Below are 21,420 nucleotides of genomic sequence, written 5' to 3' on the forward strand. Positions count from 1 at the left end.
TGACTTTTTAAGAAAGAGTCAGACATTCTTCTATAGGTTTCCCAAACTCCAGGAGACACGTGACACACTCTCCAAATTAAGTCCCTCTCACATGGGTTAATAGAATGAAGGGAAGGCAAGTTACCTCCTCAATGCAACAGGTATGACTAGGGGGGAAACCCATAAGCCTTCAGCATATTGTTTCCTAAGTCTTCAAACTCTGATAATCCCCAAATTATTTATAGATTCTCAAGGGGAGTGAGATGGAAAAAGCACATGATCCTTTTTAGCCCACTCTGCACATCCTGCACAGGGGTATAACATCTCAACCCAGAATGTGCAGCTGCTGGTAGAACTAAACTAAGATAACAGGATAAATTGCATTTAAATTCTGTTAAACATTATTAAATAACAATAAATTTTAATTAGCCCTTTGGACTACTTAAAACCCATAGGAGCAGAAATCTTGTATGATTTCACTCATAGTACCCAAAGCTTAGCACAATGTCTACTGGGTAATGAATGCTCAGTAATTATTTTACTGAATCATGCATGAATAAATAAACAGCAGACAATAAACTGACAACATCCTCTATGATAAATCTTTTAAATCTGGCTTACCCACAATACTCATTTTTCTGATATAAGTAAATGGATAGGTCAAATTAGAAACAATTATTTTCTGATTTAAATGACCTCGCGAATGGAGACAAACCTATCTCCAAAATTTCCACCTATGTATGGGTTACATATTTAAATGAATTTAATGAAATAGAAAAACATTGAGAGGGAAGCACTGTGGACAGTGAAGTTCCATTCAGTTTACTGAATTATATTGAATGCACTATAAATCTACTATTTTCTCTCTTTCTATTATAGCCTGCATTGTATATATTTCTAAGATGTGGGGTTATGTCTATGTAATTCTTTTTTTCTGCATGTGGCCCTATGTCATACCCCAAACTAAGGGGACCTAAACTGTATTACTTTACTGGTGATGATGGAAAGAGGGTGATTATGGGAGAGGGGGAAGAGGACAACTTGGAGAAGTTACAAAGGAGGTTGATGAGGAAATCATGTCAAAGTTTTCATCTCTTTGGTGCTCACAGCTTGCCTCTTCAAGAACTCTTGTCATCATAAATTTCAGTCTTACCTCTGTTTCTGGTGACATAGAGTGGAACACTCAAGTGATCAGTACTCAGGTGATGACCTAGTACTCTCCTGAGGTCAGCCAACATAAAACTGAGAAGATAACTCATTTCAGGGTCTTTCTCCTCTTCGTGGATCTTGGTGTTTGTCAGTTGCCTTGGACACAACTTACAAAATAGCTATTATTTTTTGCTGCTGATATAATGAGTTATAGCTTCTAGGTAAGTTATTTTCATTTTAACTGGGACGTCCAAAGAACTTTAATCCTAACATGTGTTGTTGTTCTCCTCCCTGTCTGCCTGTCTTTCCATATATAGTTTCTGAGTACCTCAGCTGGTGCCAGGTGTTTCAATAAGTGCTGAGGATGCAAACTTCATCCCTGCCCTCATGAAAGTCCTGTGGAACATGACTGATTCTAAAAACACAACCACACAAATCATATTCTTTAATATGGAAGCATAACACATTATATATTTGCATCCATGAACAATATGCCTAATCATCAACCATGTTCTTACTTGCCCATTTCAGCATGTTTAACTCAACATGTTTCTTTCAGCATGTTTAACTCAACATTCTAATGGTGTACTATGATGTTGCTATAGAAATGGATAAATATTTTGATGAGAATAGCTTGAAACTTCTCAAAATACATAACTTTGCTTTTCCATAGAGCTGTTCAAAATAATTGTCTTCCAGGATGAATACTTTTCCTGTCCTGTTGTCCCCAGTTGTGGTAACTTCAAGTAACTCTTACTTTCCAGACTTAAGGCAAACATACTGAAAATCTCTTCCCCAACCCTTGTGTAGATGACGTACCAATAAGCTCCAGGCCTATATTTACATGCCCTATCCTGCCTATTAGTTTCACAGCCAAAAGGGGTTCTTTCCCTGTGTTCCACTCTGATTTTATGGTGACCTACTTCTGCACAAATGTGTATCTCTGCGTGAAATCATATTTTTTTAAAAAATTGCTAGTAGTTTTCCTCTTAGTAGAAATTGTTGCATTTTCACCTCAGTTTTCCTTTATTTCATCCATGTCTTTAAAGGGAATTTCAAAGAAAACATACTTGTAAGTAATATCAGTATATAATGACTCATTTTTCTAAAATCAAACTAGTTTGATAATATACTCTTTCCCACATTACTTTTGACTTCCTTTATGAGAAAAAATTGCCTATCTTGTTGGTGAATTAAACAGGAATAACGCTTTTTTATTGTTCCTGTTTCCTGGGACTGATCCTTATTCACCAACAAAAATAAAACATAAAATTATAACACAAAGAGATAATGATAATTTAAATTAAGGGGAATAGAAAATTCCTAGTGAATACAAGGATAACGTATTTGTCAGGACCTCAACTAATGTCTTTTAGTTCAACATTATCTCACTGAAATATGGATGAGAAAAAAAATATTCCCTGGGGGGCCACTATGTATGGTACATGCGTGTCATCCCCTGTTTGTGTGCATTTTCTCCAAGTATTCTGGTTTCTTTCTGCTTCTCAAGGATGTGGGTGTGAGGTTCATTGGCATGTTTAAATTGTCCTGGTCTCAGTGAGTGTGTGTAAAATTTACTTTTTTCCTACAACTAGATGAGATGGCACTATCAGAAGGAGTGTTGAGGAGGCAATGTAGGGCATTGTATGCAACAAAGAGGTATTCAGAGTGTATTTAACACTGATCTGTTACCATGGGAAAATGTTGACATTTTGTCTCATGAACATATAAGAGAGTTTGGTCAAACCGATGAATAATTTTTTCAAAATAGAAACATTATATAAAGGTTAATCAAGAAAAGATTTCATTAGTAGTAGATACTTTTATAGACATTATGAAACTTGATTCTACTGTAGTAATTCTGTTGTACTTATTGCTGTCTTATTTAAAGTTTTTTTTAATCTTTTCATTTTTTGAAGCATATTGCTAAAACCATTAATGTCTGTGCATGACTACGTTAATTATAGCTTAACTGGTTAGTTCGGGATATAAGCATGAATTAATGAAATTTCTGGTGCACTTGAATGTCCTCACTGGAGACTTTATTAAAAGTTTGGCCCCTAGAGACTGGGAATTGGATAAGTTCCATAACTGCTTATGTGTTTTGTTTGCAAACAATCCACAATGGACATTATTAGGAAAAAGGGATTCCTGGTAAAGATACAGTAGTGTGACAGACTGAGAAGAGATTTTCTATTGAGACAGCCCTTTGGACTTTGGAGTTCATTAGTAAGAAGGGCTGAGTTTATCCTTCAAGGATCGTACTCAGATTATAGAAAGTATCCTAGAAAAATCTCTACAGAAGACTAATAACCAATCCTTTTATTAAAGAAATGGGAATATTCCAAATCCACCCCAGTACCCTGCCCCCACATTGTCTGTAGCAAAGGTTTATTTTATAAAGGATCTCAACTCTCTCCTGTTTATATATTTTATTTTGTTCATGGGATAATTACTTTTATAATTTGACCCAGGCAGGCAGGCAGGCAGGCAAGCAGGCAAGCAGGCAGCTAGCCAGTTGAAGTAGATGGATGGATTAATGGATAGATGGAATGATGGTGTTGGGGTGGGGAGGAAGACATTAAATAAATGACAAATGAGAAGCAAATCCTGGTCAATTTCACAATACTTGTGCTAGAATAAGATATCCTTTCTTGAGCCACTCCATTCCTTTTTGCGGGGGGATGGTCCTGGGGCAGAGGGTGTGTGCATCTTTCACTGAGGCCCTCAAAGTGGGCAAGACAGCACTGGAGAGAGGAAAGCATTTTGGGCTTCCCAGGAAGGTGGCCCCACTGTGGGGAGCCCAATCCATGTGCTGGAGGACCCTCCTGGAGGAAGGCAGGTCTCTCTCCTTGGCAGATACATTCTGGTGTACTTACAGGGCTGGCAACTCTGTCTGCTTTCCTGAAGGGCTGGGGGTGGGGGTGGGGGGCATTATTCTTTCTCCAGGAGGCGGTCTTGCTGTGCTGCGAGATCTAGAGAAAAGGGAAGGGAGAGTCCATTGGAGCCTCCTTTTGGTGCCTGCCTACCCTTTCTTCCATACCCACGGATGCCAAAGAATCACTGTGGTGTCTTTTGGGTGGTAACAGATTCTGGTTCTCTCCATGTATGTGGGAAGCATGCACATGTGGACCTAAGATATATGTAATGCAGCACACGTATCTTATGTGTACAGTGCAATGAATTTTTGCTTATTCACATACCTGTGTGATATAATCACCACTGAGGTCAACCTTAGTGTTATTTCATTTCTCTTAAGTGAGTGAAATGCAATCTGGAATATCTGCTATAGCACTTTTCCTCATTTTGTATCCTCTTCTATTTTACTGTATCTCTGCTCCCACCTGTATTGCTGCCCATTTCCCTGCTTCACATCTCTCTCTACTTTGAGGAGCTTTCTCTGGTCTATTCTCTAAACTATCTAAACTAAAGGCCTCTAGTGTTTACTGGGCTCATTATAGGTGACAGTTCACCTTTATCACTCACTGCTTTTGGATACCACTAGAGTTCTAAACAGACCTGAGATCAAAACACTTCCAGATTGCTGTTTGAGGCAGGAGGCTGAATCCTCTTTTAATGAATGAACAATGTACTGACTCCACTTTTCGCTCAAGCTGGCTTTAAAATCTGAGGATCAGGTGCTGAAACAAGTTGATCTGACTCTGGGTGTCAATGTGATCCTGCATAAAAACAGGAAGTAGGGGGCCTCCCTGGTGGCTATGTCTCGCCTGATGCTCCCCTCAGCAGTGTATTTCAGTCAGTCTGCCTGTTCTGTTCCCCACTCTGTCTCTGGAGAATCTTCTCACCCCCCACACCTCTGGCCTATACTCCAGTTCTTATATGCATAAATAAATAAATCTTTAAAAAAAAACAACAGGAAGTAAAGGGCAGAAAATAACACTAATGTCCATGATTTCTTCATGAACTGACATTTCTGAAAATAAAATGTTTTTATGATGATTTCTTTTATTTATATGTTCATAGAAAAAAATGAAACAGGAAAAAAGATTAGAAATGTGTAAAAGGAAATTTTAGAAATTATACACAATTGCGGGCTACCTAAAATAACTTATTTCTGTGTGCATTCTTTCACAATTAATTCTCCTATTCCTTTAGAAAAAGTGCAATCATATTGGAAAGAACATTTTAGCAATATTAAACACAAATCTGCCGCTATCGACAAGCAAAAATCTCATCATAATTAGGTGCCTGGAATGAGAAACCCCTCGGTCCCCAGGTGCTGGTGGTCCCACCTCCCACACTGTCCTGGCCAGCCCTACGGCTCAAGTCTCGGTCAAGGCTCACCTACCAAACAAACCCCAATTCTTTTTTTTTTTTTTTAAAGATTTATTTTTATTTATTTATACAAGCACTGGGTATAGTCAGAAGTGCAGGAGGGTGAGAGAATTCACCAGAGCCAGAGCAGGGAGCAGAGCAGGCAGAAGGACCGAAGTACACTGCTGAGGGGAGCAGTGGGCGGCAGGAGAGGTCTGCGCACCATGTGGGACCCTCCTCCGGTGGCCGGGGAGCAGCCGGGGATCGAACCGGCGCTGCAGAGGCTGCGGGCAGCTTCGCAACCCAGCGCTCAACCGCTGCGCCACCGGGGAGGCCCCAAACTTCAATTCTTAATGAAGCCTCTCCTAATGCCCCAGAGTTGCATCAACCCATCAACCCAGGGGCTCCCACCAGGTGTGTGGCCCCCTCAGCCTTAAAGGCTGCACAGGAACTGGACAGGTGCCGGCCACCCTGGGGAATGAACTGCGCATGCGCAGGTTCCCACCCGCAGCCCCTTCCGGGAGGTGGGAAGCCTGGGGGCCGCCATCCTTCTGGCTCTGAACCCTGGGGCCTCATGCTGAGTGCTACAAGGTCCAAGGCCACAGCAGCCCTGAAGCACTGTTCCACCGTGTGTCCTCGGGGCCAGTCCTTCCTGACAGCAGCGGACTGTTCCTCAGAGCCTTTCCCTGAAAAATAGCCTCCTACTTCCTTAAAGGTATGTAGTATGTTACCCACCCCCAAAACACACACCTTTATTGAGATATAATTGGCATAACATGTTATTTGTAAAATATTTAGAGTGTGTAAGTTTATGCTATAGAATATGAAGTTCTGACTCACATGTTAGCGGACAGAATGAGGGCACCCCAGGGCCCGGAAACCTGCCTGCTCTGAATGGGTTCTGCCATTTCCTGTGTAAAGACACAATGTGTTTCTAGTGCATAAGACAAGACGCTTCAATAGAAAAGAATAAATTAGTGTGCAATAGTGAATTAGTTTGCAACAGAGAAAATAAAGAGAATGAATATAGTTAAAATAGTTTCCAATTAAACACCCGAAGTTACCCACCACCTCATGGGTAAATGCTCAAACAAGGAGGGCCTAAGGTAGGGCCGCTGAGACCCGACAGCTGGCCACAAGCCTAACCCACACCAAGGTGGTTCTTATCATAGGGGCAAAAGGGGCCAGTCAGCGAAATAAGCCAGAAAGAAAAAGAAAAATACCAGATGGTCTCACTCATAGCAGGAATTTAGAAAACCTAAATAAGGGACCAGGAAAAAGACTAATTGTGATAAAGTAAAAATCAAAACCAACAAGCAACTATAGACCAGAGACCAGTATGCTGGCAGGTGGGGGCGGGGGGAGAGAAGAGGGATTAGGGTCAGAATAAGGGGGGTGGGAATTGTATGGGGAATGTAACCAAAATGAAAATGCATACATTGTGCAAAAATGAAAAAAGATGTAAGAATTATATAAAATAAAATAATTTTTAAAACAGATTAAAAAAAAAAAAAGGTAAAGGCTGCCACTGTCAGCTTCCCCACAGACACTCATCCAGGTCTGGGTCTCTCAACTGTCTCTCTCCATGGCGCCCAAATCTCTGGAATAAGTCCAAGCCTGTAAATTTGGGGTTACATTTTCATTCCTCTAAATGTGCATATGTTCCACTCATCCTCTGCCCATTTTTATATTACAATTTTTTTTTGTCTATTGCTTTGTATGAGTTCTTGTATGAGTTCTTCATAACATATGAAGTTATATCAGCTATAAAGATTGTAAATATTTTCCTCCCATTCCATTGGTTGCCTTTTCATTTTGTTGATGGGTTTCTTTACTGTGCAGAAAACCTAAAAAGTTTTTAGTTTGATGTAGTCCCATTTGTTTATTTTTGTTTCTAATGCCTAACTTTGGTGTCAAATCCAAAAAAAATGTTGCCAAAGCCATTATCAAGGAGATTTTCCTTATGATTTCCCTATGATTCAATTCTTAAGTTTAAGTTTTTAATCTTGAGTTAATTTTTTTGTGAGTAGTGTAAGGTAGGGGTTCAGAAAAGCTTTGTATGTGAACATCTAGTTTTCACAGCACCATTTATTGAGAAAGTGTCATTTCCCATTCACTATTCTTGCAGTTCTTGTCAAAGGTTAGCTGCCTTTATATTCCCGGTTTATTTCTGGGCTCTCAGTTCTGTTCCATGAGTCCTTATGTCTGTTTTTGTGCCAGTATCAAAAAGTTTGATTATATTAACTGTGTAATAAAGTTTGAAATCAGGAAGTGTGATCCTTCGAGCTGTGTTCTCTCAGAATTGCTTTGCCAGTTTGGGGTTCTTTGTGGTTCCTTATGAACTTTAGGATTTTTTTTCTTAATTCTGTGAACAATAACTTCAGAATTTTTATAGCTATTACATTGACTCTATTAATGACTGAGAGGTGTGGATATTTTACCTATATAAATTCTTCCAATCAATGAACTTGGGGTATTGTTTCATTCATTTCTGTCTTTAGTTTATTTCATCAATATCTTAAGGCTTTCAGTGTACAGTCTTTTACTTCCTTGGTTAAACTTATCCTTAAGTATTTTGTTGCTTTGATATTATTACACACAGTATTATTTTCTTATCCTTCATGTTTTGTTGTAAGTGTATAGAAATGCCATTGATTTCTGTATGTTGATTTTGTATCCTGCAACTTTCCTGAATCCCTTAATTTTAACAGCTTTTTTGGTAGAGTGTTTAGGGTTTCATATATATAAAATTGTGCCATATGCAAGCAGAGAGAATTTTACTTCCTCCTTTCCTGTTTAGATGCTTTTTATTTCCTTTTTTTGTAGCCAATTGCTCTAAGACTCCCATATCGTGTTGACTAGCAGTGATAAGAGTGTGTACTCTTGTCTTATTCTTAATCTTAGTGGAAAAATGTTCAGTATTTCACTGTTCTGTATAATGGGAGCTGTAGGTTTGTCATATACATCTTGATTGTGTTGAGGAACATACCTTGTATGCCCCAAATAATTTAATTTGTTTAATAATTGTTCAATTGAATAAATAATAATTTGATTTTGTTTAATTATTGATCCAATTTCTTTAATAGATGTCTACAGAATGTCTACATCTTTTTGTATGATTTAGCAGACTGTCCTTAAGGAATTGGTCCATTTCATCTGGTTATCAAAGTCATGGGCATACAGTTGTTCATAATACTTATTTCTTTATTATTCTTTAATGTCCATGAGATGGGTTTGATTTTCAAGAATTTGAATATTTAACCTGTAATTTTAAAGAAAGATTTTTACATTTATTGTTTTTGCCATTAGAATAAAAAAAATTGCTACATTTAAAATTATCTTTAAAATTCAATATGTAAGGTTTTAAAAGTTTTTTATTAATTAATTTCAAGATCCATAGTGTATTAGTAAATTTTTTTTGAGTATTAGTAAATTTTTGATGATAGAATGTATATATCAAAATATTGCTGCTACTTATGAGTACTTATGACTTTTGAGTTACAGAAGAAAAAACTAAATTAGTACTTTATATCATGGCATACTTCCTTTCCTACTACATATATCCCTGTGCCACAGACATCTTAATAAATATTTTTTGAATAAATGAATGAACCCAATCCCAATTCACTAGCAAGTTTGCTTTCTTTGAAAACTAAATGGAAAAATCATGTTTTTAATTTAAATTATCTTTTAATAAACTAATGAAAACTTCAAATAGATAGAAATTCTAATGATAATCAATTTTAAATTTCAGAAAGACATATATGATTTAGGCACATCAAAGGAGGCAATGAAGTTTTTTTATTTGCTCTGATGTAACAATTATGTAATAAAACAGTTTTTTTCTTTCTTGCACAAAGTCCTAATATAGCCCCATCTTGATGGAATTAAAAAAAAAACCTCTAGCATTATCATAATAAACCCAAGAATTAAAGATTTAATATTTAGTATCATATCTAGAGTTGAGTGGGTTATAGATATTATATTTTGCTTCTCTGATGCTTCATTGGCATCACTTATAAATCTATTTTTAAATCTCTGTAGTTAGATTGGCTTGTTGATTAAGCTGACCTGCACACAGCAGCAGCCCCAAATATGAGCAATTTTTCTGGACTGGAATTGTACATAAAATAGAGACAGATAAGATCCTAAAGAAGAAGGGTCCATAGTGGGGAGGTAAATGGCATGCATAGAGGTGTATGTATAGAATAAATATCTTTCATTGACCAAATCCTGCACACTCAGGTAGTAGACAGTTCAATCTGGTAATTAGAAAATAGCATATTAGGATTCAGGTAAAGCCCCAATCATTAAGATGTAAAAAAGATGTCATTACCAGCATTTAAAAACTACAAATTTCCTCAACTGTTAATCTTTATATGTAATGAGGTAACTGATATTAACTGATGAACACACCAAGGTTCTTCTTATCATAGTATCAATTTGCAAGTCCCTGAAGTAACAGTGCTTTCTTAGGGAAGTAAGAATTGTCATAACTCACAAATTCCTAAATAAAATAACCACTAATAAAATTAATTGCCCCATAAACATCCTTCTCTGCTCAACACCACTATCTTTATACATTTTGCCAATATCATATGCATTCACTGATTTTCTGATATAGTAAACATTATTTCATTCCAATGCAAAATCATCTTGAGAAAGAAGCAAAAAAAAGACTTGGAAGTGGTGTTGGTGAGCTGCTTGAAGAAAATGAAATCTGGTAGCTGCAACATGGCATTTGCCTTCTAGGAACTTAGATGTGATGTTAGAACATCAAGAGAAGAGGTGGAGGGGCGGGGGGGTGTTTCTTTTACTTGATCAGGATCCTCCTAGGTACAGAGTCATTAAAATCATAGCAATGTTCTATTATTTAAGAATATGGGGAAAACTGGTATTTTGGTAACTGATGTCTCCCAGCATCTAGAACACCATTTCCACATACAGGCTCTCAAGAAATGTATGTTGAGGGCCTCCCCGGTGGCACAGCGGTTGAGCGCTGGGTTGCGAGGCTGCCCGCAGCCTCCGCGGCGCCGGTTCGATCCCCGGCTGCTCCCCGGCCACCGGAGGAGGGTCCCACATGGCGCGCAGACCTCTCCTGCCGCCCGCTGCTCCCCTCAGCAGTGTACTTCGGTCCTTCTGCCTGCTCTGCTCCCCGCTCTGGCTCTGGTGAATTCTCTCACCCTCCCGCGCTTCTGACTGTACCCAGTGCTTGTATAAACAAAAACAAAACAAACAAATAAAATAAATAAATAAAACATGCCTCTAAAAAAAAAAAGAAATGTATGTTGAATGAACACTTAGAAAATAAGATCATTCAGATCTACTCAGATACCACAACATCTGACTTTGAAAAAAAAATATGTTAGATAAGCACCAACTTCAATAATCATACTTTTCTTCATGTTAGTCTACAATGTACTGGTGTCCCTATTGTTGAACCAATTCCTCATTTCTGCCAGGAATGGAGATAGAGAATTTTAGCTTAGCACATTGACAAAGAAGAATCTTCAAATCCTATATGAAGTCTGATTATTTGCCTAGAACTTTATGTTATGACATTTTTATGCATATGCAAATAAAACTCTATAAAGACAGCTATTTTTTGAATGTTGATATTCCATGGTAAATTTGTCAACTCCATGGAAACTTCAACTTGGATTTGTAAAATTCACTTTTATCATTTGATACCTTCATTTCCTCACTAACTCTATCCTACCTACAAATAATATCCCCACAAAGACAATCAAAACTTTTTTTGTGTGTGTGTGTGTCGGGGGGGGGACCCTCGCCTGTGGCCAGGGAACCAACCGGTGCTGCAGAGGCTGCGGGGAGCCTCACAGCCCAGTGCTCAACCGCTGTGCCACCAGGGGAGACCCGACAATCAAAACTTTTTCCTTAAATTTTACTAGCCACAATTTTGTTGTTAATGGTTGTAAAGAGATTTCATTGGTTGAAGGTTCACATGCCCTTCAACTCTTTTAGCTTAACCCAAGTACTTAGACTCCAAGCTATTAAAGTGTGTTAGTGAAAATAGTTAATAGACTATTCTTACATACATGAATGCTAGCTTTGTTGTTATGCTTTTCAGTACTATCTATTCTTGGTGGTGACACTGCCTCTGAACTTGGCAACTTAACTGTGTTTCTTGAAAGCATTCAAATTGGTTTTGAGTTATGTTTTATTGAGTTAGGATAAAGCATATCCCTTCCTATATTTTTTCTCTCTTATATATTGCTACTCATATTATGATGTATTTTAACATTTTGCATACATTTGTGCATTTTTCTTTGCGTATTTTCATATGTAAGTTTTTTTTCTGCATTGAAATCATTAAGCTACAGTAGATGTCATTTGTTTCATATTTTCTTGAGATGCTTTAATCTTCAGAATTTTTCTCAAGACAGCTATTACTTCCTTATTTCTTAGGCTATAAATAAAAGGATTTAGTAAGGGAACTACTATTGTAAACAAAATAGCAGCTGGTATGTCTCTGTCCCCTTCCTCAAGCAGATTTGGTCTAATATACATAAAAAATAGAGAACCATAGAATAACGAAACAGACAAAAAGTGGGATGCACATGTAGAAAAGGCTTTGGCCCTTCCTTCTTTAGACTTCATCTTGAAAATAGTAAAGAGAATGTAGATATAAGATATTAAGACACTACCTATGGTGAAGACTTGAATTGAGCCTGAGAAGATAAATAGTACCAGTTCATTAATATAAGGATCAACACAGGAGAGCCTGTATAAAGGAAGAATATCACAATAAAAGTGATTGATGTGATTAGATCTACAGAAAGCTAATCTAAGTAGAAGCCCTACATGGATCATGGAATGCAGGTTTCCAGCTGTGTAGGCCCCTATGGTCATCTGAACACAGAGTTTCTTTGACATCATGGTGTGGTACTGCAGTGGACTGCATATGGCCACATAGCGATCATAGGCCATTGCTGCCAGGAGAAAGCAATCAGCAGTTTCAACGGTGCAAAGAAAATAAAATTGGGCCATGCATTCATAGAAGGATATCATTCTGTTCTCAGAAAAGAAGTTCTCTAACATCTTAGGGGTAATGGCACAGGCACAGCAAGAATCCACAAGAGCAAGGTTGCCCAGAAAGATGTACATTGGTGTGTGGAGACGATGCTCTTTTGAAATCAGTATCACCAGACCAACATTCCCCACCATGGTGATCAAATAGATGATAAGGAACGCCACAAACAGAAGGGTCTTCATTTCTGGGTGATCTGTAAATCCTTCGAGGATAAACTCAGTTTTCATGGTCTGATTTTCTTCATCCATTCCTGGCATCTCTGTTGAGAAAACAATTATGGAGAAACAAGCTATTACATAATATGTCCAGTTCAACTATTGTGCTCTTCTCTGCCTAGCAGGAGGATTACTTTTGTCCATAATGCTTCCACATGTCCCTGCATGGTGGTCCAGGCACAGGTCTGGGGATGGAGTTTTGGAGGTATCATCTCCTAAAGCTATTGCCTTTTTCACCTCGTAGTTCAACACTTTCCCTTCATAATTTCAAGAAAACATCAGATTGGATGTACAAAGATAATTTTTGACACCCTGAGAGGAATAGCCATAAAGCTCTCTTTATGGATTACTTAATTTGTCTACAACCTGGTATCAGTTGTCCCACACAATTTTAATGACTTTATGCATTGATTAACAGTGTTGTTTAAAAGACTATTTTTGTATATTCATATTCATAGCAGTATTATTCAGAGGGGGAAACAACCCAAATGTCTATCAGTAGTGGAAGGGATTTAAAAAATATGGTATATGCAAACACACAATGTAACATTATTCAGCCTGAAAAAGGAATGAAATTTTGAGACATGTTAAACCATAGATGAACCTTAAACGCATTATGCTAAGTGAATACATTATGTGCAACAGACAAATAATGTATGTTTTCATTTCATAGAGATAGAAAATAGAATTGTAGGGCTTCCCCAGTGGCACAGCGGCTGAGCGCTGGGTTGCGAAGCTGCCTGCAGCTTCTGCGGCGCTGGTTCGATCCCTGGCTGCTCCCCAGCCACCGGAGGAGGGTCCCGCATGGCGCGCAGACCTCTCCTGCTGTGCCCACTGCTCCCCTCAGCAGTGTACTTTGGTCCTTCTGCCTGCTCTGCTCCCCACTCTGGCTCTGGTGAATTCTCTCACCCTCCCGCGCTTCTGACTGTACCCAGTGCTTGTATAAATAAATAAGTAAATCTTTAAAAAAAAAAAAAAGAAAAAGAAAAGAAAATAGAATTGTAGCTTTCAGGGAGAGTTAGGGGATGAGGAGTTAAGTTTGAGATGATGAAAACATTCTGGGGATGGATGGTAACGATGTTTACACATAATAAATGTATTTAAAATCAAAAGCTGTATAGACAAAGAGTTCTAAATTGTTGGGCAATGTTTATTTCAATGTCCCTTTATTTATTTTAGTTAATTCAAGAGTCTTTTATTCATTGACCAGGTATTTACCAAATGCCTTCTCTGTGTTACATATTTTTTGTGAAAGATCATTTGACCCTCCTAGTCATTTCTAGATTGATAGTTTGCTGGATATCCATTGATTATAACTGTTATTATATTATATTATTATAACTGTTATTATTATTCTAGGGACAAAAAGAAAATACTTTGGAGAGATGTAGGAAGGTGTTTTCTTGAAACTGTTACTGAGTTTAGATCTCAGAGTATTTGGGGCTGATACCTTTAGGAACAATATTTTTAAATGAACTTTTGAAATCCATTCAATTTTAATTATTAGTTTTTCATTACATGTCTTACTCTTGGGAAACTGAAGTCTAAAAAATAGAACTTTGAGATCTATGTGAGCATAATTTGGTTATATATTTCATTTTATGCTTTACTTTGCCAACTTGAAGTCATATAACATAGTAAGCTTTCCTTTAGTTTTCCTAGTTGATCATAATTGAGAGACAGAAATATATTTTACATTGACATTCTGTAATTTTGATCATCAAAACTGAGACTAGAAAGTTCCCTAAAATTATATCAGGGGTGTAGAATGGCTTTAAAGTATATTCTTTCCTCATGTAATTTGTTTAAAACATAAAGAATTTCCAACATGAACATTTCAAGTATTGTTTCATTATAGAGGCAGTAGTCCATTTCATCTTTTAAATTTCAAGTTGTATGACAAACCACATTAATCAAAGAAGTTGAAAAACCTTAATAATGGTTTTTGTTGTTACTTTAAATCTGTCCCTTTTGTTACTGATTTTAATTTAGTCTTTTCTTGAATTCAGAAAAGATATAAATGAATTGTAGTCATTTGTCAGGATCTTGCACAGTGAACCTTAGGTTAAAAGAAAGACTTCAAGGATCTAAACTATTGAAAAAAATAATTTTAAAAAGAAAACTTTAAAGAATTTAAAAAAAAAATGTTTCTGGAGATTGATATTCCTTGAAAAAAGAATAGCTTTAGATACTTTCTCATCTCCATTTTCTGATAAGAGTTTTATAAAGGTTACTTTGTTACCTTGTGATGACTTCCAAAGTAGATCCACCAATAATACTCTGCCCTCTTGATTGTGTAGGAGAATATGTCTACCATCAGATCAATGATAATATTTATGCCATTGGTAGAGAATGGTTCCAATACTTTAAATAATTCTAAGGGGATTTCCTTGGCGTTGGCATCAAAGTATAGCCTGTGAGACCTCATCTCCTAGACATTACAAACATACTAAATTGGAATAATTAAATGTATCCTTTGAGACCTAAAGAGTAAAACAAATGCCTATTTAAAAACAAATTTTAAGAGCCTTGTTTTGATTTTTTTATTCACTTGATTTTAAATCATTTATTCTTATCAATCTTATTTCCTGCAATATGATTACATCCCCCCTAAATGTCAGGATTATGCATATTTCAGAAATGTACCCTGAGGATCCAAAAAAGAACATAGCAGAAAAATATCCCTGCCCTCATATTTCAATTCTAGAGCGATATGATTATTTCAAGTGAGGACCCATTTCTATGATGATACAGGACCAAGTGTGTTCTGATTGGCACAAAATTTCTGATATGGAAATTTTCTGCTGTAATGAGACCTTGTTAATATGTGTTGGAGAAAAGATTCTAACAAAGGAACTGCAAAAGAATAATGAATATTATGACTAGCTCACTTCTTCCCCAAGTCGTGGGGTTGGTGAAAGGTTCACAGTCAGTGAAAAGGATGAGATAGCTCATTTATTGTTATTCTGATCTTCTTATAAACATAAGAAATATTGTATGCTTACTTTAAAATTTTGAAATCTTTATTTTCAGTACCATGAACTCCTGCCATTCATATCTACTTATATGTGCAATAAATATCTTATAATGCCTCTTTTGTGCCATCACAGTGATGAGTCCATTCTCATGGAACTATTTTAGTTAAGGTGATGGGGAAGCAGATAGAAATAAATATATACACAAATAAGAAAAATAGCAAAATTTAATAAGTGTGCTGTGAGAATAAAATGGAATGATTTAGTAATGACTAGAAGATAGATACTATAGATCAGATGCTTGGAAAAGGTCTATAGTGAAAAGTAAGTTGTCAACTGAAACATAAGTAGTCAGAAGTCAGCCATGGTAGTCTTGGGAAAAGCATGTTTGGTACAGAAAGGAGCTGTTGAAAATTTCGCAAGGCAGAAATGGCCATTGCATGTTGAGGAACGCATTGGCATACAAGTGACTGGTGATAGATTGAAGTTGGTCTAGTAACACATACTGTGGAGTTACATTTTATTTTTTTATTTTTATTTTTTTTAAAGATTTTATTTATTTATGCATACAAAAACTGGTATACAGGCCAGAGGTGTGGGGGGTGAGAGGATTCACTAGAGACAGAGTGGGGAACAGAACAGGCAGATTGAACGAAATACACTGCTGAGGGAGCAGTGGGCAAGTCAGGAGAGGTCTGCTGTACCATGTGGGTAGCTCCCTGGCCGGGTATTGAACTTGTGCTGCAGTGGCTGCGGATTGCTTCATAGGTTGCATATCAACCCCTTGTGCCACCAGAAAGGCCCTGGAGTTACATTTTATTTTCATTGCAATGAGAAGACTTGGGAAGGATGTATTAGTTTCTTGGCGCTTCTGTAACAAATTGCCACAAATTCAGCAGCTTCAAATAATACAGATTTATTCTCCCACAGTTTTGGAGGTTAAGGGGATAATGTGCTTCCTCATGTTTCCCATCTTTTAGAATCTGCTGAAAATTCTTGGCTTCTACCATCTTCCATCTTCAAAGCCAGAAATGGCAGTTAAATCTTTCTTACATTAGATCACTCTAATTCTGATACTTGTGCTTCTGTTTCAACATTTAAAAAAAATGCATTGGACCCATCTGGATAATTCAGGACGACTTAATTTCCCTTTGTTATGAAACATAATATAGCCAAAACTTCTGAGGATTTGGATGAGGACATCTTTGGGGGACTGTTCTTCTGTCTCTCAAAGCAGAGGTGTTTTTTTTTTTTTAGTTGGCTAGATGGCATTATCTATTTACATTTTAAAATGAAATTATCGGGCTTTCAGAAAATGTATCATGAAGAGTAAGGGTGGCAATGGGAAGACCAGCTTGAAGGCTATTGCTATAGTTCAGAATTAAGATTATAGCTGTTTACATGAAGAAATGTAGATGATTTGGGTTATGTTTTGGAGGACAAGTCAATAGGATTTGCTGATAGTTTGATTTTGAGAGGTAAGTGTGATAGGTAAAGGAACTAATAAGAAAAATTGCCTAAAATTTTTGCCTGGAACATCTGAGGAGAAAATAGTAGTATTTATTGAGTTGAAAGGTACTGGAGTAGGGGTACTTTCCTTGGGGTGATGTGAAATAAAAATTTGAATTGTATTTTATTCATATTATGCTTGCATTGCTCATCAGTTATCTAAGTGGAGAAGTCAGACAGACTTTTGAAAATAAAAGACAACACTGTGATTTTGAGCTATCAGCATATAGATTTAAAATCTAGGAACTGTGGTGTCATCTGGCTAAAGTGAGAATGAGCCCTCTGAGACACTTGGTTTTAGACTCGACCAGGTTATCTAGCATACAAAATGCCTAGGGGCGGTAGAATGCAAGAGTTAATAAACTATAGGCATATCATACAAAAGATGATATCAAAATGTCAGACAAGAACTTGAATTTTACTTTGTAGTTAGTACTGAATAAATTTGTCAAGGGATACCTTATCAAATATGATTTTTAGAAAAACAACGCTGTATATGACTCATTGATTTTATTCCCTATTTAAAATTTTTCTTGTTTATATGCTTAAATGATAAATTAGCAACAAATGTTTGCATGTGTCTGAAGTACCATGTAAGATTAAAAGCTATGGAGTAAAGATGACTTTATACTAAGATTTTTATAAAATATTATCCAAGAAAATAAAAAGACCTCTGTTGCAAGAGCAACACCACACTGATATAGAAAAGAAATGGGAGTGGTGGAACAGGCTGTAGGATGCAGGATGCAGCTGAAGAGCAAGATCCTGGCCTTTTTATTGATAGGAGAACAAAAAGAAAAGGGTAGGTCAAACTGGAAATACCATTATGTTATTTCGGATTTTAGGGAGAGCGAGTCCTCTGATCAGGCAAATCCTAATCCTGACCCCCACCCATGGTTCCAATGTTATTAACAATGTGTTCCACTGATCAGTCTCTGGATGCCAAGTACATCAGTCATCAGCCCCCATGAAGTTCCTGATCATACCTGCTGATGTATACCCATTGTCTCGGGACAATCCAGAATCCTGCTCTTGTTTAACTTGAAAGGAGCCTAGTGTAGGGTCTAGTATGCTACATTCAGCAGACTTACAGACCTCAAATTTAATGTGGTGAAAGTTTGTTTCCTTTTTCTGGTCATGTTTGGCTCAGTGATCAAGAGTTGACAGTGCAGGCCTCCCTGGTGGCTCAGAGGGTTGAGCGCAGTGCTGGGAAGCTGTCTTCACCGTCTGCAGCACAGGTTGATTCCCAGTCGACTAGAGAGATTCCCACATGGTGCGGCAGACCTCTCCTGTTGTGTCTGCTGCTCACCTCAGCAGTGTATTTTGGTCGTCTGCCTGTTCTGCTCCCCGCTCTGTCCCTGGTGAAACCTCTCACCCCCCACACCTCTGGCCTGTACCCCAGCTCTTGTATAAAAATAAGTAAATCTTAAAAAAAAAAGAGTTGACAGTGCTTATTACAATGTCAAGCACAGGGCTAGTAAATAGTGGTTATTCAAAGCAGTTGTTTGCTGTGACTTCTCAATATATTGGGGAAACAGTCATGTAAATAAATAATTAGAGAGCAAAGTAATAGAATCTATAGTATAATCATACACAGAACTATGGAGAACAGATTGGAGTGACTTAATTTTCATGGGAGTGTAACAAGCTTTCTGTAAGAAAACTGTCTTTTATATACAAAGCAGCAGTTCTATTAAAAGTAAAGGACAAATTTCCATGAGAGAGGAGCAAATTTCCACAGCCCCCAACCTAATCCAAGAAAATAAGTTTCCTTCCTGGGAAAGTAGTCACAATTGGTGCCAATATCATGGTGACCACAAGAAAGCACTGCTAATCCCATTCACTACAGTCCTAATGATTCCTACCCCTATGATTATTAACGATTAAGGAAGATCATTTGTATGTACTTTCTAACCTTGGAGATAACTACTGGAAGCTTAGTGTAATTTGCAGCTGAGAGAATAATTGTCAACCCTTTTTCCCCACTGAGAAAGCAAGTCTGAAGATGACACTGACTGTGTAACACACTCCCATGCGCTTCCCCCATAATCAGCAATTGTCCATTGGCTAGCTGTGATTCTTCTCCAATTTCACCCATTCAAGATAGTATATCATAATGTAAAGGAGTGAGGAAGGTATTATTGAGATAATCTGGAATCTGCAACCACTTACATAAAAATGTAAATCATATTGGAAGGATGGCACTATATTATAAAGAAACACATTAATTGTGATCTATATCATAAATAATCTTGAAGTTCAGGGTGTTGAAATGGTCTGAGGTCTGCTGATCTTGACAATCGGGTTATATTAGTGAGTCACTCATTTTATATGTATGGTTCCATATCATGAGACCTCCCTCTCAGAGGGAGATGGTATCTTTTCCCAGTCATCTGGAAGTTCAGGCATGGCCCAACCCTGGGGAATTATTTCCCAGAATGTGAGAGAGAAAGAGTGGGTAGGAGACTGACTTTTGCCTTCTCTCTCTTCTCTCTAGGGGTTAACTCTTCCCCATGTGATTGACAGTAGGAATGAATAATCCTTTAGGGGATTTTCCAACCTTACAAGTATAGCCAAACTCCTTCCATCTTGCAGCAGAAAACATTCTGAAACTTAAAATTAGTAATAAGTGGAATTAGACTCTAAGCACCCTTTTGCATTCTGTCTTCAGGACTGTTTATCACTAGATTGCATTCCTTCTCTAGAATTAACTGTCAATGCAATGAATTGCACCCCCTGTTCCCTTCTTATGATTAACCATTAACTGGCCTTACCTGCATTCCTGGGAACTTGGAAAATTGGTAGTGTTATATACCTAAAAAATTTCTCTGTGCCTCTTGAGTTAGTAGTGGCATCAGAAAAAACATTTGCTGATTGCTGAGAAAACACCTAGCTGAGACTGTCAAACACCTTGCCTCCTGTCACCTACACTACCTGGCACCTCCTTGGGTCTGGGAATGTGAAGCCCTGCACTTCCTCACAAACACTTGCTCATTTTAAAATCCCAGCACTCCTGCTATTCAGGGAAATGGTTTTGGGGTACCTATCCCACCAACTCCCTTGATGGGCATTTCAGATATACCTCATATAAAGACAGTTTTCATGATTCAGAGTTTGGCTTTCTGGGATTGAGCAAAAGAACTGGTTTGGTCATTTACACAAGTATATAACCATAACTCAACAGAACAGTCATATTAAAATACACAATTAGGGCCTCCCCGATGGCGCAGCGGTTGAGCGCTGGGTTGCGACGCTGCCCGCGGACTCTGCAACGCCGGTTCGATCCCCGGCTGCTCCCTGGCCACAGGAGGAGGGTCCCACATGGCGTGCAGACCTCTCCTGCCGCCCGCTGCTCCCCTCAGCAGTGTACTTTGGTCTTTCTGCCTGCTCTGCTCCCCGCTCTGGCTCTGGTGAATCCTCTCACCCTCCCGCACTTCTGACTGTATCCAGTGCTTGTATAAATAAATAAATAAATAAACAAATCTTAAAAATAAAATAAAATAAAATACACAATTAGCCTAACAGCTATAAAAGAAACACAAATACACAATCAAAAGGCAATAGGGTGTATTTTATTATAGATTGCCCTGAAGAAGACATTTGACCCATATCTTGAAAGATATATGGATTTTTCTTAGTAGTGAAGGATTGGAAAAGGAATGCCAAGTTTCAAAAAAGATGAACACATGCAATTTGCAGCAACATGGATGGGGCTGGAAGGGATCATCCTCAGCGAAATAAGCCAGAAAGAAAAAGAAAAATACCGGATGGTCTCACTCATAGCAGGGATCTAGAAAACTTAAATAAGGGACCAGGAAAATGAATAACTATAAGAAAGTGAAAATCAAAATCAACAAAAAACTATGAACCAGAGACACTCTATGGGGAGTGGGGGACGGGGAGGGGAGGGATTGGGGTCAAAATAAGGGGATTGTTATTGTATAGGGAATATAAAAATAAAATTTATTTTTTTTAAAAAAAAGGAATGCCAAGTTAATTATTAGAGTGATGAATTCTTAGGAAGTGTTGGAGTGAAAAGTAGTCCCCAATTTCTACATCAAATTAAAGAGCCTCTGTACAGCAAAAGAAACAGTAACCAAAACAAAGAGACACCCCATTGATTGGGAGAAAATTTTTGCACACAACACTAATGCTAAAGGACTGATCACAAAAATCTACAAAGAGCTGATAAGACTCAACAAAAACAAAGTGAATAACCCAGTCAAAAAATGGGCAGAAGAACTAAGAAGAAACTTCTCAGAAG

General features: G+C 37.7%; 1 protein-coding gene and 1 long non-coding RNA gene across 2 annotated transcripts in view; one reads left to right on the forward strand and one right to left on the reverse strand.

Moving 5' to 3' along the window:
* The first annotated feature begins 5,934 nt into the window (after positions 1-5,934).
* The window catches only part of LOC129146748 (uncharacterized), a 33,250-nt gene continuing 17,764 nt past the window's right edge, over positions 5,935-21,420 (forward strand). The window contains exon 1 of the long non-coding RNA XR_008553897.1: positions 5,935-6,118. This is a non-coding gene — a long non-coding RNA (uncharacterized LOC129146748). The remainder of the gene's footprint in view (positions 6,119-21,420) is intronic.
* Positions 11,710-12,793, reverse strand: LOC119256848 (olfactory receptor 5K1). Its single transcript, XM_037524603.1, has one exon. It carries the CDS (start codon positions 12,712-12,714, stop codon positions 11,737-11,739), a length of 978 nt encoding a protein of 325 aa, XP_037380500.1. The 5' UTR covers positions 12,715-12,793; the 3' UTR covers positions 11,710-11,736.

This window comes from Talpa occidentalis, unplaced genomic scaffold (genome assembly GCF_014898055.3).
Source record: "Talpa occidentalis isolate TD23 unplaced genomic scaffold, MPIMG_talOcc4v2.1 talOcc4.4, whole genome shotgun sequence".
Taxonomy (NCBI): Eukaryota; Metazoa; Chordata; class Mammalia; order Eulipotyphla; family Talpidae; genus Talpa; species Talpa occidentalis.

Excerpts from the sequence above, each read along its gene's own strand:
- LOC119256848 (XM_037524603.1), bottom strand. The coding sequence starts at position 12,714 with ATGCCAGGAATGGATGAAGAAAATCAGACCATGAAAACTGAGTTTATC.